This window comes from Lepisosteus oculatus, chromosome 13, assembly GCF_040954835.1.
Source record: "Lepisosteus oculatus isolate fLepOcu1 chromosome 13, fLepOcu1.hap2, whole genome shotgun sequence".
Classification (NCBI taxonomy): domain Eukaryota; kingdom Metazoa; phylum Chordata; class Actinopteri; order Semionotiformes; family Lepisosteidae; genus Lepisosteus; species Lepisosteus oculatus.
In genome coordinates, this window is record NC_090708.1 from 2,200,099 (window position 1) to 2,225,345 (window position 25,247).

At 47.9% G+C, this 25,247-nt stretch overlaps 3 protein-coding genes across 25 annotated transcripts in view; 2 read left to right on the forward strand and 1 right to left on the reverse strand.

The window, feature by feature from the left end:
* The window catches only part of dlg1a (discs large MAGUK scaffold protein 1a), a 170,864-nt gene extending 162,335 nt beyond the window's left edge, over nucleotides 1-8,529 (forward strand). For 18 of the 23 annotated variants that reach the window (XM_069197367.1, XM_069197368.1, XM_015360730.2 and 15 more), the window contains 7 exons: nucleotides 556-597; nucleotides 1,839-1,889; nucleotides 2,809-2,910; nucleotides 4,108-4,280; nucleotides 4,969-5,078; nucleotides 5,649-5,740; nucleotides 6,728-8,529. In XM_069197367.1, the coding sequence (XP_069053468.1) occupies nucleotides 556-597; nucleotides 1,839-1,889; nucleotides 2,809-2,910; nucleotides 4,108-4,280; nucleotides 4,969-5,078; nucleotides 5,649-5,740; nucleotides 6,728-6,834 (677 nt within the window). In that variant the 3' untranslated portion in view covers nucleotides 6,835-8,529. The remainder of the gene's footprint in view (nucleotides 1-555; nucleotides 598-1,838; nucleotides 1,890-2,808; nucleotides 2,911-4,107; nucleotides 4,281-4,968; nucleotides 5,079-5,648; nucleotides 5,741-6,727) is intronic. The other 5 variants (XM_069197369.1, XM_069197370.1, XM_069197373.1 and 2 more) reach the window with 1 other exon arrangement.
* The window catches only part of cp (ceruloplasmin), a 430,985-nt gene that overhangs the window by 279,957 nt on the left and 125,781 nt on the right, over nucleotides 1-25,247 (reverse strand). The window lies entirely within an intron of this gene.
* On the forward strand, nucleotides 13,061-24,977 carry meltf (melanotransferrin). The gene is made up of 16 exons (XM_015360625.2): nucleotides 13,061-13,554; nucleotides 14,099-14,253; nucleotides 14,987-15,086; nucleotides 15,264-15,449; nucleotides 16,540-16,696; nucleotides 16,925-16,992; nucleotides 17,083-17,270; nucleotides 17,758-17,917; nucleotides 18,316-18,467; nucleotides 18,700-18,796; nucleotides 20,355-20,549; nucleotides 20,749-20,905; nucleotides 21,806-21,873; nucleotides 22,245-22,432; nucleotides 22,664-22,853; nucleotides 23,214-24,977. The coding sequence occupies exons 1-16, from the start codon at nucleotides 13,506-13,508 to the stop codon at nucleotides 23,282-23,284; spliced, it is 2,181 nt and encodes a 726-aa protein (XP_015216111.2). The 5' UTR covers nucleotides 13,061-13,505; the 3' UTR covers nucleotides 23,285-24,977.

The following is a 25,247-nucleotide window of genomic DNA, read 5'->3' on the forward strand; positions in this document are numbered from 1 at the left end:
CCCTATTAAACTTTCTCAGCGTCTAACCAGGGCTTTGTAGTTCTTAAATGTTTAATGCGCCGTGACTGTGGAAGATCCTTGAGGAGGCATTAGGGTTTGCTGCAGGATCATTAACCACAAGCCAAATGTGTGGGTTTAGGCTGAGGTTTTCACTTTTTATAGGGATAATTTCCGAAAAAATAGTAGGTATTATTCTATGATTATACAGGGATCTCTTTAGTATTCATTGAACACCATTTTAATATCACTAAAAGCAATAAAGGTTACAGATTTGTTGTGGTAGCGTGGGGTGCAAGAGAGATCATCACCTCCAGACTCCGGTCTCTTTTCAGAACAGTCTCGAACCCCCTCACGCAGACAAACTTCTTGGTCTGTAGGCAGCTCTCTGAAACACAGCCTCCTCAAGCATCTTTGCAGTCCGCTTTTTGATCCATTGTGTTTTTCTGTTTGTATTCCTTCATAGTGGGCACAGTTTCTTCCTCTGTAGATAGCCCCTGTGGCAGCAGTGTGTGACTGTCTGTGCTGGTGCTTACCCTCCCTTTGTTGTGATTTCAGAGCATGTAACCTCTAATGCCAGCGATAGTGAAAGTAGTTACCGTAAGTCTGTGTTCCCTTTATTTTATACCTTTTGTTTTGTTTTTCATTTGTTTCTAGATTTTTTGCAAAGGGAAAAAATCTTTTTCTACTGTTGCTTTCCTAGTCGCTAGAGTGTCGTACCATAACTAACTCATGTGTCTCCAAAAGCACGTGTATCTCTCCCAGATGTTTCAGGCACAGTCAGCATCTCCCACCCCCTGAAATCTGGGGTCCCCCGCCAGCACAGGAGTTTCTTGGGAGGGGAACTTGTAAACTGTGGGAATCCATACAGGATAGCTCCTTCCAGTGAATTGTTAGCAATCAAGTGCAATGAAAAAAAATTCACAGTGTTTCACCGCGGATCTATTCGTCTCTGTCATTGTGATGTCCCTCTCATTGATTTAAAACTAAATTGACAATTTGTCATATTTCTATTGACCACATTATGAAATAATTTGTTTAGATTTTCATTTATCTGACCCAACTACACTAGACGCCTGCTTGTCCAGCAAGTAATATATCATTTAATTGTTTTGTCTTTAATTCCAGTGAAAACTAAGATGCATCATTCTTTTCCTGTTGATGTTGTATCCCATAAGATTTGTTTCATCAAGCGTTTGCAAGGTTGACATTTTAAACTGGCAATATATAGTTTACAACAAACCAAGAAATAAGTCTGACTTTTACAGATTTTGTAGCATTTTAGATGTCCATCAGAAGGCGTCTTCATGTTAAATTTAATGTGATTTATCTTGACAATCTTTCTAGTAAATTTTGCATTCTAATATAAATGACACATCACACATCATAAAGGCGATCTGTTACTCTGTTGAGTGTAGCCAGCTCCCAGTACTGTGCAGCCTAAAGAAAGCTATGTGAAATGGAAGGTATTGCTACTAGAAATCTCATCGGACGTAGCAATATGTATTTCAAGTTAAAAGGCCGTGCTTGTTAAAGTTATCCCCGCCCAGAGCTCTGAGACAGAGCAGATTGGAGTGCTGACAGTGGCATCTGCTGTGCGTGCTCACAGCCTGGCGGCTGGCTGTTATTTTCTTTAGACAGGTTTCCAGAAGAGATTTTTCTAAGGCAGTGGTTGTTAATGGGAGTTAGGAGAGGGCCTCACCAGCAAGGAGACACGGTACATATGTCTATAAACACAGACTAGCCCGTATCAATCTGATCAACATCTGCTGATACTCTGTATTTTTTATGATTGTCTTTTTTTCCCTCAACTTTTGCTTCTGTGCGTTCATTTCGGACAGGTGGACAGGAGGAATACGTGCTGTCGTATGAATCAGTCGTCCAGCAGGAAGGTGAGGTGGTGTGTGTGTGTGTGTTTGCAAGCGTGGATGTTGAGATTCCCTCACTTATTACAGTGAGCAGTTTAGGCATTGAGATAATTCCTATTTGGGGGGGTAGCAACACCATGCCCAACACTGAGTGAGCACAAACACAGCAGTGTTGGGTCATTTAGCCAACACTGGACATGATGAAGGCACTCATGCAGGGAGCTGAAACTTGCGCCACAGGCGTTGGTGTCGTATGAGTGTTCTGCTGTACTCAGGGTTTTGTGTGATTGGTTTTAAAAATGCAGGGCTTTTGATTTGATAATGGTCTGCATTTCCAAAGGCTGGAACTGGTGCAGTGAGCCCTGTTAAATGCAACCTTGTGCTCATCTGCAGTTCACCACAGAGCTTCCACAACACAAACTCAATGTAATGTTCTCAGATGTAAATATTGTACATATTAAATTGTCTTTGAGCTGCTTTCATCTATATGCCGAGAATTTTTAATCAAATACAGGTAAAATCCAAAATGAACCAACTCCTAGTTTTACTGACCTCTGACAGCTCAGTCTGTTGTAAGGAGTGTGTATGAATTCCTTCAGGCATGTCTAGCAATTATGGGTCTGGGGCTCAGTTAACGATAGATGTGTACTCTGCGTTTCTACTCAGCAGTGTGTGGCTTTTTCAAGACTCAGCCTCCTGCGTCAACAGGTTTTCTCACCTCGTCATACATACTTTATTATAAGAAATTGGTCACTTTGATGTAAGGGCAGTGTGTTTAACCCTCCTGCAATCCTCCAGGTTGTTTTCTTTGCCTTTTCTGTTTTTGTCTTTTATTTCTAATCTGTTCATCAAACCTTATGTCCTTATTACAAAATGAACTGTGTGGTTTGGTCTGAACAAATGGTGAAAAGGTTGTAGAATAGTTTCTGGTGTTTCTTCTCAGTGAACTACACCCGTCCAGTGATTGTGCTGGGTCCCATGAAAGACAGAATAAACGACGACCTTATCTCTGAGTTCCCCGATAAATTTGGATCCTGCGTCCCACGTGAGTATTAAATATCCTAGCAGTAAGTACTGAGGGGACAGTCTTATCTCCTCTCATAGCATCAAGGAGAAGCAGGGAGGACATTATTGAGGTCCCAGGTAATCAGTTATTGGTGATAAAAGGAAAGAGCTTTGTTGTAGGAGTCTGTGCTGTTTACTCTGTCTTTGGTAAACTAAATTTGACCTTATCATAATGGGGGACACACAGCCCGTACTGAACTCGTGGAGGAAGCTGAATGTTTTATTGCTGCCCAAGTAAGATTTAAAAATCTTTCACCGCGTGTAGACCTGGGGTTAAAATTAAAAGAATTCTATCTTTTAAAATGTGAGGCACTGTAAACTTAAACAATGACGCATAGGTCTTGACGCAGCCTTGGCCATGACTCCTGGAGAAAGAGATTTACTCAGCTCCTCGGTAACCTCACACTTGCCTCCAGCCGGCCCATCCAGCGGGATTCTCTTCCAGTTCCCCTCTCGCATCCATCGGCTGCAGAGCCTTCTGGAGTTGAGCATCTTGGCTCATTAAATGCCATTCTGGTGCAAATCAACACCGCTGGCCCGTTCCTCCCCTGTGCTCTGTGCCGCAGACTCGCTTCAATCTGATTCCGGGTACAATGCTTACAGCTGATTCATCCATAGGCAGTCCAGGCCTTGCTGTCGAGGAGGGCAGTACAAGACCGTTCAGCTCTCGAGGGATGGGGTTGATCTGTCTGGTTTTTAATCATTCCCAGCGTCCGGCTTAGAGCTTTTCATCCCAACGAGGATGCAAATATTTACACGCAGGTTGGGAAGCGCTTCACCCCTGCAGCAGTTCCCACCTGCCTGGTGCGAATCAGGTGGAGAGGTCAATTGACCAGCAGCTGAATTAACCAGGACTGTACAACCCCAGAGTGGTCTTCAGCCAGGACACCGGGGTGAACAGCCCTATTTTGATCTGTCATGACCATGTAATCAGGACCTCAGTTCCACATCTCATCTGAAGGTGGCACCTGCTACAGCAGAGTGTCGCTGGTCACAAAGGGTCATTGATGGGGAAATTCTGGTCCGGGGGGGGAGCACCCCCTGCTGGTCCGCCAACGCCGCCTGTAACGGCGGCAGACCGGTTCTCTTGAGAGGTGTCTCGCCCCTGTCCCTGCCGGGCCCAGCCTTGCTCCAGTCTCCCGCCGCCGCCTTTAACACGCGCCTGTACCTTTCCCAGACACAACCAGACCAAAGCGCGACTACGAGGTCGACGGGAGGGACTACCACTTCGTGACGTCGCGAGAGCAGATGGAGAAGGACATTCAGGATCACAAGTTCATCGAAGCCGGCCAGTACAACAACCACCTGTACGGCACCAGCGTCCAGTCGGTGCGGGAGGTGGCAGAAAAGGTGGGGGGCGAGACCCATTTTGCTTAGTCGCTCTGCGTTGTTCAGAGCAGTTCGGAATGCAGCTCCTGGCAGCCCGCTTACAGGGGCGACAGACGTCTGGCCTCAGTTTGGCCCTTGTGACTCCTGCTGTCGCTGGGGCCTGTTCAGCAGGTGTGGCTGAAACCATGGTGACTGAAACTGCACTGTCATCAGCATCACAGAGCAGGCCGGGGTGCTCACCCAGCTCTGGTCCTCTCAGAAAGACTTGCCTCTCGTTATCGCCCTCCTTAGTAATTCTTCTCCACCAGGTTCTTCACAGGCCAGGCTGGATAATTTTACATTTTTCCTGACGATGCGAGTGCTGTTTATGAGTCATAAACTCGTGTGAAACTGGGTTCCGCAGACAAATCAGTTTACCCTGCTGCTCGCCCTCGGAATTAAGGCAAGTGGAGGAAAAAATAAGCAATAGGGCATGAATGAGGTGTTGTTTTCTTTTTTTAATCTATTTTATGTCTTGATGCACGTGTAGCAAAGTGAAGAGGCTGGCAGTATGGGTGGACCTGACTGATGTTTGAAAGCAAATGATCTAAGGTGTTCCTTTCAGCTTTCAGTTAAGAGTTACAATGAGGCAGGAGCTCTGTAGCCAGTGCAGCGTTATATCACTGAGCTGTGTTGAACTGATGACTGTCTCTCCTCCCCCCTTCCTCAGGGCAAGCACTGCATCCTGGATGTGTCTGGCAATGCCATCAAGAGGCTGCAGATTGCACAGTTGTATCCAATTGCTGTTTTCATTAAACCAAAATCGGTGGAAAATATAATGTGAGTAAAGATAAACAACGAGGGTAAACTGAGTTTTTCAAGCTTTTCTTTGCAGAGTTTTGAGCTTGCTGCTTCTAGATTGTGTGCTAATCCCAATATTTTGGTATCTGCAAACTTTACTAGTATATTAATTGTTGCATAATCTAGGTCACTGGTGTAAAACATAAACAAAACAGCAGAAGGCCTAATACACATCCCAGTAGTACTTCACTAATTCCTGCCCTGCACCAATCTTAAGGCACTCATTAGTGCCCTCTAGTTCCTGTCCATTTACTGGCTCTAAATCTACACATGCGTTACCTTGCGTGTCTTAAGGTTTGCAATTTAGTACAGATTCATGAGCTCATTTAGCTCATGTCTGCTTGCTGCCCAGATGTGAGGCTGCAAGTGTCCTTCGGTGATTGCACAGTTATTTTTACTGTTTTGTAGTAAGCCCAGCCAAGCCTGTCGGTTGAGGACTGGCGAGATTAGACCCAAGGTGTTGGGGGTGGGGGTGCTGTCTGTATCTGATTGGCCCTTGCCGGGAGGGGGGGGCCGTGTTTGACTCCGCCTCTGTGTCCCCGCCCCCAGGGAGATGAACAAGAGGCTGACGGAGGAGCAGGGCCGCAAGACCTTCGACCGAGCCACCAAGCTGGAGCAGGAGTTCACCGAGCACTTCACAGGTGTGTGCGCCGCGCCGGGACGCCTGCTGTGCACCCTGTCTGTGAAACCCAGGAGACCCGCCCCCTTACTGGGGCACTGGCTGGGACACGTCCAGCTCCCTAAACTCAGACGAAGGGGAGTTTGAGCTTCAGGTGTTCTTTTGCTAGTGGCATTGAAGGGACCTCCTTGATGCACTGTGTGTCAGCAGAACTGTGAACCCCTACACTGTTAATAGCACAGTAATCGTTTGAATAGTCAGTGTTCCCCCGAGCTCTGCGAATACCGGGTCTCCTTGCTTTGGTCTTGTCATTGTACAGTAGCTCCTCTCTAACCAGTGATAGTGTGTTTTAAATCAATTCAGAATACTGTATTCATCCCCCAGATGGGGGGCAGTTTCAGCAGCAAGCAGGGCAATAAACAACACGATCCAAATAAACATCAGCAAATCAGCAAATGGTCCCTATAATGATTATGAAAGGAACGGAGTACATGTGCGTTGTAAGGACTCTGTGCAGTGCTACAAAATAAAATAATCAGTTCATGAGGTATTAAAGTACAAGCACACTTGCACAGGGGCTCTATCCCGTAGAGATCATAGTGATAAAAGGTTCTTTACACTCATTGCTTATGAGCCTGATGGCCTCTGGAACAAAGCTGAATATTCGGCTGTTTGTGGCATCGAACATGACTCCCTAAGGGCAACAGGTCAAGAGCCTGATGGAGGATATGAGAGGGGTCTTCAGAGAAGGCACAGGCCTTCCTCGGGGTCTGCAGGGCATACAGCTGTGCTGGGGGTCTGGAAGGTCCACCAGTGGTTTCAGAGCTTGAGCGCATGAAGCGTGAGCACTACTGTAGGTGGGTGTCAGCAAGGCGCGGGTTCACCGGGCAGTAGGGGGCGCTCTGCAGTAGGAAGCACGGCGCCGCCGGCGTGTGCGTGCTGAATCTGTGAGAACCCGAAGTGCCGGCGTGCGTTTCCCTCCGTGTGATCGAGGTCCCTTGTTTTTCAGCTATCGTGCAAGGGGACACTCTGGAGGAGATCTACAACCAGGTTAAACAAATCATCGAGGAACAGTCTGGGTCCTTCATCTGGGTACCAGCAAAGGAAAAATTATGAAGAAGCTGATATTTTATCTCCAGTTTTTTCCTTTCGTTTTTTTTTTGTTAACCAACCTGGCCTGCTGCGCTTGACGGCTTCTTTCCTTGTTCTTCGGGAGCCTCCCCCTCCCCTCCTGCCCCCCCCCCCCAGCCGCACGTGTCATTGGGGTCATGACCCCCCATTGCCTCCTGGTTTCCCCTCGGAGCCTCGTTCTCCCATCGGGACTGTGGAGAGCATCTGGACGGGTCAGCAGCTTGGGGCGGACAAGCCCTCACCAGCTACAAGACAAGGGGGTCTCATGGTACAGTTCCTTAATGTTTAAGGGAGGTGACAGTCTGCAAAATGTTTAGAGATGCATATATATATATAATTATTTTCTTTGTTTTTTTTTCCATTAATAAAAGGAAGGAAATGCAGTCTCATTTATTGGCTCATAAAGAAAAAGCAAGCAATCACTTTGCACGGTATAGCTTTAACAGCATGCTTCTGTTTGTTTTTTTTGTTGTTCATAGTAGATCTTAGTTCCTGTGATCTAATTTCTGCAGGATCATCATTAATCAAAGCTTTTATTTTTTTTCCCATCTGACCTTTATTGTATTTAAATTCATAACCTCTTCGATAGGCCGTGCTCTAGGGGGGCCCTTCGGTTTTTGTCGGTACAACTGCACAAAGAGGAAAAGCTGCGTGTTGGCTCTGTGTGCGAATGTCTGAGTGGGTTCTGCTTACACTTATGGGTGTCTGATCATTTACAAACTCTGCTTTTGTCTCGCTGGTCTTTGATGGTAGTTTAAATCATGTATAGGTGCTCGAGAGAGAGTTCTTAAAGAACAAGGAACAGCTGATTGTAATTGATGTCACACTTTTTTTAAAGGAAGGCACGGTGTCCATAAAATATAGGCTAAATGCCGATGCAAAAAGAATTTATTGTACACTGAGATTTTAACAGATGTTTAACCCTCGGTAAACTGCCTATTTTGTTATAATAAAAGACTTATATTGAACTTTACTTAAACACTATAACTATGGGAATTATTTTCTTTACATTGTTAAACATATATAAATATATATATTTTCCTTTACTTTTACCACCAACTCCTTTGTCGTTTCATTTCCTTTTTATGCCTAAATGTCGAGGAAAAACCATTCTGAGAAATCTGCTGCAGGGGTGTGGTGGTGGGGCAAAACTATTTGGTACAACGCAATCGCGGATTAAAGGAAACCACAGCAGCTCGGTCTCCTCTCTCTCCCCTCCATGTGACTTCTGTGTGAGGTTTTTCATGTGACGTGCATGGTTTTTAAGCAATAGTCTTTATTTAAAAAAATGAAGAAAAACGAGAAAAAAAATATCCAACTTATTTCTGTATGTTTTCACCTGGGATTGCAAATGTCATATCTTCTAATGTAGCTCCGCATCGGGATGTACAGGCTTCTTGTGTGGAAAGATTATATAACTATATTTTAACAAGTCAGAATATGTTGTTCTTTAATATAAAAAGCCTTTAATCCTAACACCATAGGAGCATTGCCTGATTAACCTTTTGCTCATTTTCATGTTCTACGGAGACGATTGTTTTATATAAGACGGCTTATTAACAACTTTCATTACAGCTTTCTAAGTCATTCTGGGACTGGAATATGTAAATAACTGCCAACCTTATTCATTCCATTTGTCAAAAAGAGGAGATCGGCTAATAAACTCTGTCATACAACTTACTCCAGTGTGAATCTTCCTTCAGGGAATTTGGACTGAATTGTCTGGTGGAGGGGTGGACAGGAGTGGGGGGGTTGGTGGAAAACTCTATTCTCCAATTTGGTTAAGTGGTCTGGTGCCGACGACTGTTTGATTCAAAGTCTGACGAAGTTTTTATTTTACTGGACCTCAGGCCTGCTGGAAAATCAAGAAACGTATTCTGAATGTCCTGCTCCCAGAGAAGGATCCAAGCGCTGTCATTGCCTGTGTAGCCAGCAGCTCGCTGCAGCTCAGCAGTGGGAGCCTGGCCACTACCTGGATGAGAGACTCCCTGGGAAAGCGAAGGTTGCTACTAGGTGTTAGTGGGACCAATAGGGGGCGCTTACCCTGCAGTCTGTGTGGGTCCTCATGCCCCAGTATAGTGACTAGACTGTAAAAAAAGGCGCCGTCCTTCTGATGAGACATAAAGGTGAGGTCCTGACTCTGTGGTCATTAAATATCCCAGGGTGTTTCTCGAGAAGAGTAGGGGTGTTGGCCCCTGGTGTCCTGGCCAAATTTTCCCCTGGCCTAGTCATGGCCTCCTGATGCTCCCCCTCTCTGAACTGGCTTCATCACTCTGCTCTCCTCCCCACTGAGAGCTGGGGTGTGGGGAGCGGACTAGCTGACGTCGCGTCATCCAGGTACGCATTAACTGTAAAGTACTTTGAGTGTCCAGGTAAGAGCTATAGAAGTGTAAGCAAATATAATTAAGCGGTTTCTCAAAGCCCTAGAGAAGCTCGCTGCTTTGCTCCCTGATGACCTCCCCGACGCCCTCCTGCTCGTACGGTACAGCGTGGCACGCTGTCGGCGATACCCTGTACTCCATCTCGGGAAGTTCACAATTTCGCCTTGAATGCTGTGTAAAAGTTCTCCCTTTTTTTCCCTGCAGTCTTAAAACCACTTGGGTTCAGACAGTTAAGCTGCACACTGTTCCGGCAGAGACGGCCTCGACCACTCTCTGGGAGCAAATCGCCTCGTTTCCTTGTGCTTCTCTTTTTAAACGACTCGGTTTTCGACAAGGGAGAGTTTTGGTTTTCGGTAATGAAGCTTTCGGTTATTATTTCTGGTTTAGGCCAAGTCCAGGATTTTCTGTTCTTAAACCAGCCAAACGCACCGTCGGTCTAAGAGCGAACAGTCCTAACAAGTTTGTTTGAGACTGTACCATGAGCTTCATTCTCCCCGCAGAGCTGTTTCCCCTTCTAACGGGGCCCCTCTTCGATACACACCCAGCACAGCAGCTAATCTAACGATTTCAGCGCTTTGCGAGCCAGGGAGGCGGTTTCCAGGTGACCGCGGACATTACGAGGAACTCTCCTGAGGGAATTTTACAGCAGGGGGCACGTAATTAATCCACTGGATGGCGCATCGCAACACGGGCCACAGAGCCGTCTGAGGGGCTCTCGCCTGCTCAGCTGACGTCCTCTGCCTGCTAAAACATGTTACATGCTTTGCCCGACAAGGGGCGTCCTCCGCGCTTTTCCTTACACAACACCGAGTGAGCGCAAGGGGGCATTGCGGAGCCGTGCACGTCATACCGCTGCGGTCAGACGCGGTTTGAAGTTTATCAGTGGTTCTGAGGGGTTTTTTTTTTTGTTCCTTGTCAGGTGTCAAATGGTCTTTGAGAAAACCATCACGAGGTGACCACGTTTCACTCCTCGGCCCTCCTGTCGTACGTGTCATTGATCCTGACTACCCAAGAACTCCGGGATTCAGGAAAGCGACCACCCGAACCCCCCCCTGACTAGAGGATAAACAGAACAAGCACCTGCGCAGGTGTTACAGTGTCACAGGGGGACCAATCGATACCAGAGGTCCGCGCCTTGGGGCACTGTGATGACCTCGAACACTCCAGTTCGGTTAAGTGGCCTGGTGCAGCGCAAACCCATGAGCGCTACTACTGTTTCAGATTATGGTCTGTGTACATCAAAACTTGTTTTTTTTTTATTTATTTGGTCACTTTGATGCGGCCCCTTCGGAGTTTTCCGACGAGACGAGAAATCTCAACGTGCTGCTGCTTTGCAACTGAAAGCGTTTAGAAACCGGAGTGACAAAGATGCACTGGTCGTGTTCGTGCGCGGCGGTTTCGAGCCGAGTCCGTTTCAGAACAGCTCACCCGCTCAGATGACGCGCGTTGCCTTAAACCACACTAACGTTTAAGGTCATATCAGCTGTATTTCTATATCTACTTGTCTTATGTCCCAGTGCCCCTGTAAAATATGAGCTCCCTCTAGCTCAACACCGAGCAGTTTCCAAAACCTAATTTTACTGGACAGGGTGTGAAGCGAATACGGTAACATATTAACGTGCTCTGTTCGTGTCTTGTGAAAAGACGTCAAATGCCCATCCAGATGCCATTTTTAACAGCACGGCTTTTTAGCCTCTGCGCTCTTAATTCGTCTCCATCGTTGCTGAAAATGTCAATGACACGGGCTTATTGGAAATACGTGCAGAGCTACACATGGAGTTTGTGTGCTTTGCGAGTTTTTCGACTCTTAAAATGATGGCAAATATATGCAAGGAGTAACTATATATAGATACAGACCATCTATGCAATGGGTCACTTCGAGAATTGCAGAGTTTGTATCTCATGCAACGCTGCTGTATCTCTACGGTACATCAAACGCATCGCATTCAAAGCCCTGTTCCTTCTACTCTGAGGATAGCGTCACGACTCCCCGTTTGCGAGTCTGCTCATCTTCCCGTACGACGACAGAAGAAAGATGAACTACCATCAGTGAAAACTCAGGCCAACCCTAACCTACATAAAGAGCAGTGTCGGCTCACCAGAAATTACGGTATGATCTAACCAGGAGGTTGATCCTCTAAAGAAAACGAAGCTTTAGTGAATGAGGAGTTCTCTTGTAATTATATGACCAATAAAACCCTAGAATTTCACTTATGCGATGCAAAAGACTGTCGGCAAGAGATCCCAGACTTCCATAGTTTGACACAAAGCAACCAAACTGACCACTTAACTATTTCGACACTTGATCACCGGTTATCCAAACGTGCCCTGTCTAGCATTAGTTAGGGCAGGAAAGTGAACAGAGGATCGACCATCAGATTAAGCTTCCCGAACCCCCAACACAGAACCCCATTACTGATTAACGTCGAGTCTCCAAGATCACGGTTAACACTCATCAGAAAACATTTTGTCCAATGAAGACCGACAACTTCATCTCGATACTAATTAAAATGTGTTCTTAATACATTGAAACATGTAAAGATAAATCTAAACTTTTATTGTCGCCTCCGGGGATAGACGTGGCCATCTCGATCACTTCTAAAACAATGTGATTCTGGACAGGCGCGTTTCACTGTGATTCTGAGCTAGTTAAGTCAAAAGGTCTCAAACGGTATCACGACTTGTACCAATCAAACGGATACGTGTAATGAATAGTAAAAATAAGTGAAACGCGGAGTCAAATAGGTAACCACTATTGAAAGCGCCGTGAGGATGGCGTCGTCATTTACCATTTGCGAGACTATTCAGCTTGTAGCGGGGGCATTTCTGATCGGGTTCCTTATCCGCTCCCCATAGACCAGCACACTTTCTTGTGAGTAGGAAAGACGGGACAGAAATATAGAGTAAACAGGTTTGAGCGGGTCACGCACTTTAACTTTCTAGCCGAGCTTTCACCAGCTGCCCTGGGTCCTGTGTGGGTTTTCCGGGATCAGAGACGGATAGACCCAACCCAACAGAGACAGGCTGGGGGGGATTTTGATGAGACATTTGGCAGCACTATACGCGTTTATTGTGAGCTTGAACTTATAATTATAATCGCTAAAACAGACGAGATACACAGGGCCTTATTAAGTAATTGTTTTCACGTCGTCTCATGCGTGGCAGTTTCTAAAAACAGTATTTTACATTGTTCAATAGTGTCGTATGTGATACATGCAGCAAAAATGTACTGAAAGGTTAGTTTTCGTGAAATAACGGGAATGTTTGCAGAGAATTATTAGATTTTCAAAAGATGGTACCATAAGCTGATTTTGAACTGCAATCGTTATTAGTCTTATTTCAGAAGTAGTTACAGGCTGACAGGTTGGTGTGTATTGTAGGTTACTGCACAGACACAGAGGGAGATGAGAGTTTGGTAGGAATAGCTACTACAGTAGGTAATTGTTGCATTGCTGTCTTCTGTTAAGCAGGTGATTAAATGTTCCATGAAATAATTTGAGTGTGTTGTTAATTAAAAACCAGACACACAAATACAAGCCCTGCTTTCTCCTGGTCATGAAGACCATATCATGTATTTTTCCCAAAAGAACATGGTTCTCTAAGTGTCCGTCTCTGGAAGAGTCGTTCTCCATCATAAACCACAGAGCAGGGATCGTAAACACTCTGGGGTTTTTCATTTTGAGTCTCCATGAACTGAAGATCTGTAGGTATTTTAGGCATTAACCGAGTGAAGATTCAAAGTGTCACGGATGAAGAAAAACCTAGCGAACTACCTCAGAATTTGTGGGTGGAAACACACCGAGAATGTGGGGCTATGACTGCAAGTACTTCAAGTGCTTTCTGTTGCTTGACTGTTGCCGTTTCCTTCATGCCTCGGCAATTATTTTAATCTTCCCTTTTGGTCTTTCTGTTTGGCTGCCCTGTTCCACTGTGCAGGCGGCACACCTGGATGTCTCGTTGGGCCGACGGCCACATAAAGCCTTCTGTGTTGGGGTTTCTGGACAGACTCCAGCTCTTCAGACTTGCGGTTTTACGGTGGGGGTGTGTCCGGACTTACTGACTTCGTGCAGAATTCAGCATGAGCGGGCAGTTGCGCAGGAGGAAAACCGTGGCAGGACCATCATAAAACTTTATGATTATTGTGCTGAAAATGCGGATTCGCTCTTTGCGGACTAGTGGAGTTTGCACTTTTGAACCCGGGAGGGTCTGGGCGCAGTAAGACGGTGTGACTCGAGAGGATAAAAGCCAGTGCCAGCTCTGCGCTCGTCCATCACCATGATCGCTTGGACGACGATTTGCTGGGGTCTCTTCACCCTCCAGGCCGGTGAGATTTCGCGGCAGTTCTCTGTTGGCCGAGCAACAGACAAGAACCTAGGCGTTCAGGAGGATAAATTGCAAAATGAGTCTTTTACGGAGTTTTAGAATATCCTGTTGGCGGGGATCGGGGGGTGTAGTGGTGTCTGTTTAAACACCGTTGGCAAATAAATGCTGGATGTAAATTCGTCGCATTAGACTGCCGTGGTCTGTGAAGATCAGTGCTTTATTTCTGGGGGATCTGAAAGTCGGTGTCTCACGGCGGGTACTGGCGCACATTGGAGAGATGTGTCGTTGTTTGTTGTCAGCGCCCAACGGCTGATTTCAAAGTAAAATAACATAATTTACACAAAACAAACACCAATTCTTGTTTTTAGGCTAGGTTTGAAAAATCTTTTTTGCCGGTTGACCTTGTTCCATGACCCTGTATTTACACAGGTGGGCGGTGTAAAAACACATCTGCTGTTCAGAATGAAAACCCTTTTCTATTGAATCATTTCTAATGTGAATAGAAAAGTGCAAAGAATGTTGTTGTTCCCCCCCCCCGTGCTCAGTTGTAGGCCTGAGTACCGTGCGGTGGTGCACAGTGTCGGACCCGGAGCGCAAGAAGTGCGAGGACCTGTCCAAGGCCTTCAGGGAAGGCGGAGTCCGCCCGGAGTTGCGATGCGTTACCGGCGCCTCGGCTCTCGACTGCGCCGCCAAAGTGTCGGTACGTGGAGCCGGACCCCCCGTTTGCGTTTACTGCTTCCATCGCACGGGTCCCGAAACACCTGGTATCCTGAATCCGGATACGCTCTTTTGGTTTTGTTTTTAAAAAATGAAATTAGGAGTGTAAAGGTACTTTGAGAAGCTACCGAACCCGGAACTCGCACAGGACTGTGTGCAAAGACCGGTGCGATTCCGTCTTTGCCTTCTGTCAGAAGGTTCTGATTCAGAATGTTTATATTTAACTTTCTATTAACTGTCTTTCCTCCATAGCAGTTTAAATTAGTGACGATTAACTTAGATATATATAGATATGCATAGTCCCTGAGTGTGCTGTATGTGTGGCCAGGGAACTCATGCATCTATAATGCAGAATATAAAAACACCCAATAAAACCTGTTCTTTTATTAAGAGTTTTCCGAAACTGGACATGATGAAGGGTGTCTTCAATGAGAGTAAGGGTGGTGTTATCCCATGTGTCCAAATACAGTCTGGCCTCCATATGGTTCACCCCTGTCTGTTCGGCACAGTGAGTTCTCCCATCTCCCGGCAGCCCTGTGCCTCTCTGCTGGGTGGGTGAAGTGGGTCCAGTCCTGAACAGCACGTGACGTGTTTCAGGATCCTTTAGGATAAAAACGCTACATGGATGAGAATATAGATGATGAGGAGGAGGATTATTGTTGTTTTTGTTGTTACTGAGTGGGTAGTACTGTACACTGTGGCCTTCCTTTCCTCAGGGCAATCAAGCGGATGCCGTGACCCTGAGTGGCAAAGATATCTATGAAGCCGGGAAGCAGTACAAGTTCAAAACCGCCGTGGCAGAGACATACGGAGAAGGTAACTTGTGAAGTGTTCCGACGTGGCGTCGGCTCGCCCCGTTCGCCGCCAACCCCCCGGCGAACTGCACGCGCATGGGTGCAAGGCAGGAACCTGTTCTGTACCCCCGGTTCTGTCCCAGCGTGTCGCGGGGCGGGGGTCTGGAGGGGCTGAGTAACGACCTGTGCTCTCCTGCAGAGGTGGGGACCACCTACTACGCCGTGGCAGTGGTGTGGCGGAACAGCACCGGCATCAACATCGACAGCCTGGCGGGGAAGAGGTCCTGCCACACGGGCCTGGGCCGCACGGCGGGCTGGAACATGCCCCTGGGCCTGCTGATCGACAGCGGCCGCATGTCCGTCATGGGCTGCGACATCAAGAGAGGTAGAGCAGGTGTTTCGTTGCCTAGTCCTGGACCCGGTGCAGCAGGCCCGGTCCTCCTCTGTCAGCGCACGGGTGTAATGAGAGCCGCTCCGGGCTCCCTTGAAGCATAGTTCAGGACCCTGTGCAGACGGTATGATCCGGGAGTGAGTGGAAAAGGAGGACGGGGAGGAGACGACGAGGGTCAGGAGGGGGTGACAGACAGGGGGGCGTGACGACGGGGAGCTGGTGCTCGGGGGGCGTGGCCAGGGCGAACAAGTCCAAGGAGTCCAGGGGGGAAATCTGGGGCGAAGTCCAAAAGTCCAAAGCCGGGTGATCCAACCGAGACGGGACAAAACAGAGTTGAAAACCGGAACGGGACCCGGTACAGGGACAGGGGAATAAAAACAGGATGACGAGGCCAGGCGCTCCGAGCCCCGGACGCAGCTGGTCAGGACACTGATAGGAGGCCTGTGCCCTCAAGCCGCGGGCGTAGGGCGACTTGGTGGTAGGCGGGCCTCCGGGCGTCTGTCTTCCAGTGCAGAGCCAGGAGTAGCAAGAGCCAGGAGGGGCAGGACTGGGGGCAGGGGCATCTAATTAGCAAAATAAGAAAGAGCCGGCGCGCTCTTAAGAGGAGGGATTACGATCGTGATGCAGACCCCCTGTTCTTCAGGGGAGCCCCACCTGCCTTTGGTCCCCCTGCGTGTGTGATAGCGAGCCCATGAGCACTGATCTGGGGTCTGGGGTATAACTAGCTTCAGGCAAACTCTGCAGAATGTTATTATTGCAATTGAGCACTAACAGAAAGGGGTTTCAGTACGCGCCAGTGCACAAGGTCTTTGTTCTGCCCAGCAGTACACTACGCTGCCTGGCTCAGTGCAAGAGTGGGTCGGCGGTACTGGAGGTCTGTTCTTTGTCCAGTGTGTCAGCAAACCACCGCCTCTGATCTCAGAGCAGTCTTACCCTTCTCGAGGTGATACTCCTCACTTTATACTTCGCCCCCCAAACCACACTGTGGCAGAAATATCAGTTTGAAGGGGAAAGCAGAAGCAGAGGTTTGTCTGCTGTATCACTGCCCAAGGCTTGTACTCATTCCTACTTTGACCCTCCTCAGGAGTCAGCGAGTTCTTCTCAGCTAGCTGCGTCCCTGGTGCCAACGGCTACGGAGACCCTCCAGGACTGTGCCAGCTGTGCGTTGGAGACGTCTCTGGCAATTTCAAATGTGAGAGTAATGAAAAAGAGAGATACTACAGTTACGCTGGCGCGTTCAGGTGAGGAGACCCAGATCTGCTTCTCTCTCTTTGAAAGTTGTTTTTGCTTTGCGATTGAAAGTGGCCTGCAGTAGCCGTTATGCCCACGACGGTACGCGCCGAGACTGTTGAAAACTGAAACGCTGACTCCTCCCGGGAGTGTCCCGCTGTAATCGGAAGCAGAGCGAGCTTGCTCTTCGGTCTGTCTCATGCTCTCTCACCTGGGTCTGTCCTCCTCTGTGAGTGCAGGTGTCTGGCAGAGGGTACTGGGGAGGTTGCCTTTGTGAAGCACAGCACGGTCCAGGACAACACAGATGGTAAGCCTGCTGCCGCTCCCTGCTTCGGTCTGTCCTCACCTCCCCAGCCAGGGGGCTGACGAGCGGCGTCTCTCCCCGGCTCTGTTCCAGGCAGGAATCCCGATCCCTGGGCTCAGGCCCTGAAGTCAGCCAGCTTCCAGCTTCTGTGCCGTGATGGGTCGCTGGCAGAGGTCAGGGACTACCGGCGGTGCCACCTGGTCAGAGTCCCGGCCAAGGCCGTCATCACCCGGGCAGACACGAGCAGCGCCGAGCTGCACCGCATGCTGGAGGAGGGGCGGGTGAGTCAGGGCTGGCTAACTCACGAGAGCCGAGAGCAGTGTCTCGTTGAGTGGTCATTGGCCAGTGGTCAGCTGTGGGGGACAGGGAGGAAAAGGCGAGGTACATCGTTGGCATAGGTGCACACGCTCCATGTTTTTGAGGTACCTGCTGCCGATGTTTTGCAGAAGTGATGGATGAAACTAATTTCTTGCAGAAGCGCTGACGAGGAAGATGGAATCTCCTAGGTGGTTTAAAAAACGAGACAAAAGAACGATGGGAATTAAAAAATGAAATGGATGTTATATTCACGCTTGTGTGTAAATCCAAATCAGAGTGCAGAGCTTATGCAAACGTGAGTCTTGTGAGGAGAGGATAACAATTCTCACGTGACCTTTGGAGGCGAGAAAAAGCTGTCTGTTTCTGAATGAACATTTCCAGATTTCATGAAAACATTCCAGCCAATATCAAATGAAATGATTGAAACTGACTCTCCTCTTGTTTCCACAGAACAAATTCCAGATGTTTCAGTCAAGCTCCTATGGAGGCACAAATCTAATGTTTAGTGACGCCACGAAGCAGTTCCTACTGGCGGAGAATGAAAACTACCAAGACTGGCTGGGGCAGGGGTACATTAATGCTCTGAAGGGGATGGACTGCACAAAGGACAGTAAGGAACTACTGCATACACTGTAGCCCAAGAGACTTGGATCTCCATTTATTCTAAATTCCATCCTCTCAAACTTAATTATAGAAACTGGCCAGAGTTAAGCTGTTTGTGCACAGTCGTGTGCAGATAGTGAAAATGGTTTGAGGAGCATCTTCTCTTCTTGAGGGTAGAACACTTTGAGCTAAATAAAAGGGTAGAATTCAAGTTGCAAACAGATTGTAACAGAGAGACAATATTACTCCTGCCAGCCTTGAATGATCATTAGCAGGATCTGCAGGTGCACTGCAATCTTCTTGAACTCCATATCTACCTGCGCCTCAGTGCCAGAGTGAGCAGCACGTGAAATGCATGGTCCACGTCTTTGGTGAAGGCTCAGACTGAGACTCTTTTGTCCTCAGGTGTCCCCAAGAACCTGCGCTGGTGTGTCCTGTCTCATCCAGAGATGACTAAATGTGCACAAATGGCTGTCAGCTTTCAGAAAAGAGGCCTGACACCTACGATACAGTGCGTCTCTGGGGACTCTTATGAAGACTGCATTGTGAAGATTAAAGTAAGGACAGGTGCTGCATAGTTCACTCACACAGTTTCGTACATACAGACGCCCCAGAGCCTTCTGCTGGGTGGCTGGTATGGCTTGGTTTGGTGGTCTGCGAGAGGAAGGCGTGCTGGTTGTTGTCTGGTAGTGGAGAGAAGAATGGTACTGTTTTCCACGTCAGGTGCTGACCCCCTCAGCGCTGGACCCTGGGAATCTTGCATGCTGACACGCCGATCTTCTCTTACAGAACAATGATGCTGACGCAATCACCCTGGACGGCGGCTTTATTTACAAAGCCGGCAAAGACCATGGGCTGGTACCGGCTGTGGGAGAGAGCTACACCGGTGAGACCTGTGTGGAGACCCCGCTGTCCTCAGAGAACGTTTCACTGCAGCACTAGCCTTCTGTCTCTCAGTGGCTGAACAGGCCCTTGCAGTTCTAGTTGAAAAGCCCTGCTTAAGTTAAACTGATTTTTTATTCCATATTTTCTGTAAAAAAAAAATATTTTGGGGATGCACTTTGTCATGGAGGCGTAGGGTAGGATGGGCAGGCTGTTTGTTAGACTTCAGATTTCTAATTTGATGGTTCTTGTTCATGGCTGCAGACCCCCGTCACTCCCTCTTCTCCTGAGTGCACAGGAATTTTCCAGTATTGCAGTATGAGTGAAGATCCAAACAAGCTAAAGTTAGATCCTGACTCACGCTGGCCACATGCCCTCAGGTCAGGTTAATTTGGTTTCAAAAATAAAAGTCGTTATGGGGACGGAAATTCGTGCTTCTCCATTCAAGTTCACTTCAACAGGTCGCCCACGGCCGCCATTAACTGTACAGTCAACCAGCCCTTTGCTCCTGAGATCATTTGTTTTGGATGATCAAAAAAGAAATAATTATCGGCATCAGTACCTCTTTTTAGTTTGTTTTTTTAATGTTTAAGAATATTGTGGAAACCATGTCATGAGAAAATAATCTGTGGCTCATCCAGATTACAATGCTCCTGGAGCAGCAGAAATGCTTTTGAGCCGTCTTTTTTTCTGCTTCAAAATGCCTCTTTTGCTAATCACACAGCCACTGTGTTTGTGTCTTTAAAGCTTTATTTCTCTTGTACCTGTTATACCATATGAATGAAGAAACACTAAGACGAGTCAAAATTAAATGGAACAATTATTTCAACACAAAAAGAAAGGAAACTGGAATTAAGTATTCCTTTATTTGGGAAAAGTGGGATCAGAAACACCACTCCAAGACAAGAGCCAGAAAGTCCCATTATTCTGTAATTGCTTTTTCGCTTCACGTCTCGGGTTCAAGCCTAAAGGCCTGTCAGGCTGGGATAACGTAGTTTTCCCTGCTCGAGGCTGAGAAGAGTCAGCTCTTGTAGCCTGTCAGTGTAAACTGAATTCTGCATCAAGTCTGTGCTGCATGGTCTGTCCACTTCGCTCTTTCCCCCAGACGAAGAGCAGTCGAGCTGCCTGCAGGTCCCAGTGCACAGGCAGGAGTGAAGCACAGACCACTAGACTTCAGAACACCTTCTGCCCTCGGACAGAGTGCATCATTACCGTTTAAGTGCACGATGCCTCAGACTCACCACAGCTCTGGGCTCTGCAGGGGTTGGTTGGGCCCTTGTTCTGTTCTGCCCCTTGCATGACGTCGGCTGTGATTGTCATTATTTACTACTGGCTGTTTTGTAAAGTACTGCGCACGTTGTGTGGTGTTGTCCTTCGCACAGTGCTGTGCACATCCCGAGAGAACAGCGCGAGTCAGTGTCCCAGTGAAATCGCACGGATGGCCGGTACACTCCTCTCTCTCTCTCTCTCTCTCTCTCTCTCTCTCTCTCTCTCTCTCTCTCTCTCTCTCTCTCTCTCTCTCTCTCTCTCTCTCTCTCTCTCTCTCCGCCATGTGGTTGCAGACGACACCCAGGGCAGCTCCTACTACGCAGTGGCAGTGGTCAAGAAGTCCAGCCTGGACGCCTTCAACTTCAACGAGCTGAAGGGCAGGAGGAGCTGCCACACGGGCTACGGGAGGACGGCGGGCTGGAACGTCCCAGTCGGAGTCCTCATGGAGAAAGGGATGATCCGGCCGCGGGGCTGCCAGTTCGCCCAAGGTAACGGGCCTGTCCCGTCACGGCGAGGGCAGGGAGGGGGCAGGGAGCTGACCGATGGGAAGTGGGATTTATAGGCCTGAGGCAGGAAACCCCCTGACTGTAGAGCATGAACACAGCAGGCCCCCCCGGGGCCACAGGGTTTGAGTCTGTTCTGGAAACCCACAGACAGTAATCCACGCGCGTGCCCTCTCCCTCTCAGCTGCGGGGGAGTTCTTCCGTTCCAGCTGTGTTCCCGGAGCCAATCAGCCCGGCTACCCTCCCAGCCTGTGCCAGCTGTGCGTCGGGGACGTCTCCGGGCAACACAAATGTGATCGCAGCGACCTGGAGCGTTACTATGGATACAGCGGCGCCTTCAGGTAGGCACCGAATGCATCCGTTGAAGTGAGTGAATGAATTCACCTTTATTGCCCCTAGGGGAATTTGTCTTTCCCCATCAAGAGCTCATAAGCATATAACATACATGACAATAATACAGTATAACAACAATGAAACACCATAGTACAATTAAACACTCAGCAAGAAAGAAGAGCCAGCACAGTCCTGGGATGAACACTCTGATTCACGTGTACTTTGTGTTCATTTTCATGAATTAAATAAGATCAACACCTTTTGATCACCACTGGAAACACCAGTGCCAATAATTGACAATTATTACTCAGCACGTACCAGAAGTCTGGACCCATGGGGAAAATTAATGTACTCTTCATTAATTTATTGTGTAATTGATTGCTGTTAACACATACATATTAATTCCTATACAAATGTTTTTCTTGAACTTTTTTTAAGATGGAAACTCTTTCCCAATGATCTCTTTCTCTGCTGCAGTGCTGTTTGATTTTGGGCTGTTGACCACTCATCTCAGGTGTCTCACAGGGAGATGTTCAGTGGGGCTAGGTCCTCTGGATTGAGACTTCTGATTCAGCCTCTGTATTGGTCATTTGAGGAATGAACTGTCGTGGTGCAAGGTCTCATCCTGTCTTGCAAGGAAGGATGAGTTTTAAATACGTCACAGGAAACCTAAAATGGGTCAGGAGGGTGTGGAAGCGTCTGTGCTGAACCCGAGCGTGGGATTGTTCTGGGACAAGCGTGAGATCGGTGGTGCGCTCTGCTGCTGCCGATGCCGTCTTCGTGCCAGCGAGTGTGAGAGTTCATTCTCACCAGACAGGTTTCATGAAGGCTTTGCCCTCACCAGGGCCCCTGCAGTGATGCTGCCGCCATTATAGACGTCCCAAAGTGCCTCCTTGGTTCTGTTGCAGGTGTTTATCAGAAAGCGCTGGAGAGGTGGCCTTCGTGAAGCACACCACGGTCTTCGACAACACTGACGGTATGTCCCGGAGAATCAGACCACGCATGGACGTGCCTCAAACAAAGCCATCAGTCGTTAGGAATGCCTAAATAATCCTTTCCCAGCATTCCCGTGGGGCCCTGCGTGTCCCAGCCCAAACCATGAGCGCTGACACGTGCCCACGGTTCGCAGCTGCTTCTAGAAAGACACCTGCGTGCAACACTGCTGCACATTGGTACCACAGTGCACAGCGGTCCAGGCAGAGCAGCTCTGTGAAAGTAGGACAACTAGTGAAGTAAATGAAACACAGGCTCTCCAGATCGAGTGCCGTCCACCAGAGTCCCTGGTCTCCATCAAGTCGGCGTGTGGCTCACGGCAAACGCGCCTCCTGTGCCCCTCCTGTCCGGCAGGTCACAACACTGATCTCTGGGCCGTCAACCTGCAGTCGAGGGACTTCCAGCTGCTGTGTCCCAATGGGGCTCGCGCGGAGGTCTCGCAGTACGCGCGCTGTAACCTGGCTCGCGTGCCTGCCCACGCCGTCATGGTGCGCCCCGACACGGACGCCAACGCGGTGTACGGACTCCTCGACAGAGCCCAGGTGAGACATGGCTGCCCGGAGCCCCCCTCCCTCCCGGCCTCGTGAACCAGCTGAGCTTCGTGGCGCCCAGGGCTGGGCGAGCCGCGGTTTTAGTCATCGTGCAGGAAAGGCCCCGTCTCCAGTTCTGCACGCCTGAGTCTGTCCGGAGTGAATCCGCCTCCTGCTGACGGGACTGACCGGCAAGGCTCTGTGCGGATCGTGTTCCGTTAACGATCAGCCTTTCACTTGCAGGCCATCTTTGGGGATGACAACAATCCGAACGGATTCAAGATGTTCGATTCCTCTGCCTTTGGAGGTACGGATCTGATTTTCAAGGATTCCACAGTCCGCCTGATAGGAGTCGGAGAGAAAAGGACCTACACGGACTGGCTGGGCCAGAGCTACATGGACGCCATGAATGTGATGGAATGCAACTCTGCAGGTATGAACGATCCGATGCCCTACTGTGCTGCCAGTGCTTGCCTTGGCCTGCATCTGTACGAAGGCCGAAGTTCTTTCATGAGCTCGATTGATTGAGCAAGAACAGGAGAGGATGATGAGTTGCGTGGTTTCCAGTTGCCCTGTAATTTTTATGTCTTAGCCAGGAATATAATTTCCTTTTTTTAATGCATGAAATTAGAATCATTTTTACAACCGTGATCAAAGCTCTGCAGTTGATGAGAGAGAAGCTTTACTGGAAGGGTAGTAAATTGAGGCTTTTCTCTGGCCGAAGCCCGGCAAATGACCAGGTTGGAAGATGGAGCTGTTCATGTGCTCTAACCCCTCTCTGTTTGTTTGCCAGGAGCGGTCTCCTCAGTGTCCACGGTGCTTGTAGTGGGACTCGGCTTCCTCTTGATCATCTTCAACATATAAACCTACTTTCCTGGGAAGACAGTGACAAAGAAACACCACGTCTCACTGATTCTTGGACAATTTTTAAGAATCGTTATTCAGTGATTCAGATAGCAAATTTGCAGGGATTTTAGGGTCCTATTTTTCAATGTGCCAAATGTTTTTTTTTCTCTCAATTTGTAGCTGGGCTGGACACTCCACCCCCAGTCCAAATCGTCTCGAATGTTTAAATCCAGGGATTCTCGTGCCTCAGGTGTGTTGATCACCCTGAGGGAAGGAGGTGGCAGGTTTTGGGAAAGAGGGTCTGTCCACAATCATTAATCCCCCTCCTACCTCTCCAGTCCTTCCACAGTGCCACAGGAAGCTCCAGGCAGGCAGGTCCCATGCTGGTGCATGTTGCCTGGCTGTGATCCTTAGCATCTGAAGGCAGTTGCCATATCAGTGCATATGCTTTGCCTGTTACATCTGGAGCCTCTTTGTCAAGCTCCTGCAGACTTATATCATATCCTACAGATGTGTAGTCATATTTAAAAACTTTGTCCTTTGTTGTCTAAAGGCAGTTGCCATATCAGTGCATATGCATTGCCTGTTACATAATCTTATCTTCTTGGGGTGCTCTCTGTGTCTTGGAATGTGCTGGGACCTGCACTTTTCTGTCTCGCCTTGATAAACTAACGCCAAGCCAGCAACGAAGCAGCAACGAAGCAACAGGGCCGTGCTGCTTAAATTCACACTTGTTTCTTTCTGCAGACACAGGCAGGAGGGCGACAGCCTGTGCTGTTTTCTGCATGTACCTGCCGTGTCAGTGTGTTCCCCCCAAACCTCAGAAAGAACGCTGTTAAACACACGCTTAATGGCAACAGTGATTTGCTCAGTGCAGAACTAAGATTAAACTAATTTAGACCTGGGTGTCTGGAATGTGGAGTGTAAATTCCTATGAGCAGAGCAGCTGAGGAAGACTTTGCTTATTGTTTTGGGAGGTCACAGACGTGAGGCAGAAAATGTCTCTCTTAGCTTTCAAATGTGATTTACTTAGTTGCCTATTTCTACAAAGCAGAATCACAGCTTCCCAGTGAACTAATACCTGAAGGTCAGATTGATAGGAATTCTGTCTCTCTACCTTCACAGCTATGAGAGCATGACACAGCATCCATTACTCCATACCTACTGCTTGATTGAGACCGCTGGTAACTTTGGGAAGATCATGCCAGTTTAAAAAGTAGTACTTTGCATGTTTCTCTGTCAGGAAATCACTTCAGCTGGCATCACCGTAAAACCCATGTGTTTTAATTTCTGGAATGATCAAAGACATGGAAAGTCCGAGTTCTCTGCTGCACAATGCCTTCATAATAATTCTGAGCTTTTACTGACCAAGTCTGTACTATAATCAGGTGTAGTATTCCCTCTAGGCTGCATTATTGTCCTTTCAGTATGGCATTTCTTTCCAAAATGTTTTCTGCAGAGTTTCTTTGTGTATTATTGAACAAAGATTTATTTTTATAAGGTGCTCAGATACCATATCAGTGTATATGTACTGACTCCCTGTTCTTTGAATATTATTGCTTGCTTCAAAGGTCATATTGATTTCTTCAATGAAATATTGTATTGTAACTAATATTTAGTTGCCAGGCCAGTGCGTCTGCTTAAGTATAGGTACATAAAGCTTTGATTAAAAACCACACTATGATTCATAAATAAACTGAGACCTCATTCACCCGAGTGCAGTCGTGAAATCTTTTCCAGGCGGATGTAACTTTGAACCTAATAACGTGAAAGCTTACCTCAGATAAAACAGAACAGATAAGATAAAACAGGATACAAAGCTGTTTGCACTTCCTAGACAATAATAATGTGCACCAATGTAGCCTTAGAAGCCTGAAGATCACTAAATGATGTTTAGGTGAAATTTAACAATATACTGCAGTCACGAGTGTACAGGAGCTGACAGTGCTTTTCCCTCCTGTTATCAAGGGTTGTGACGGCA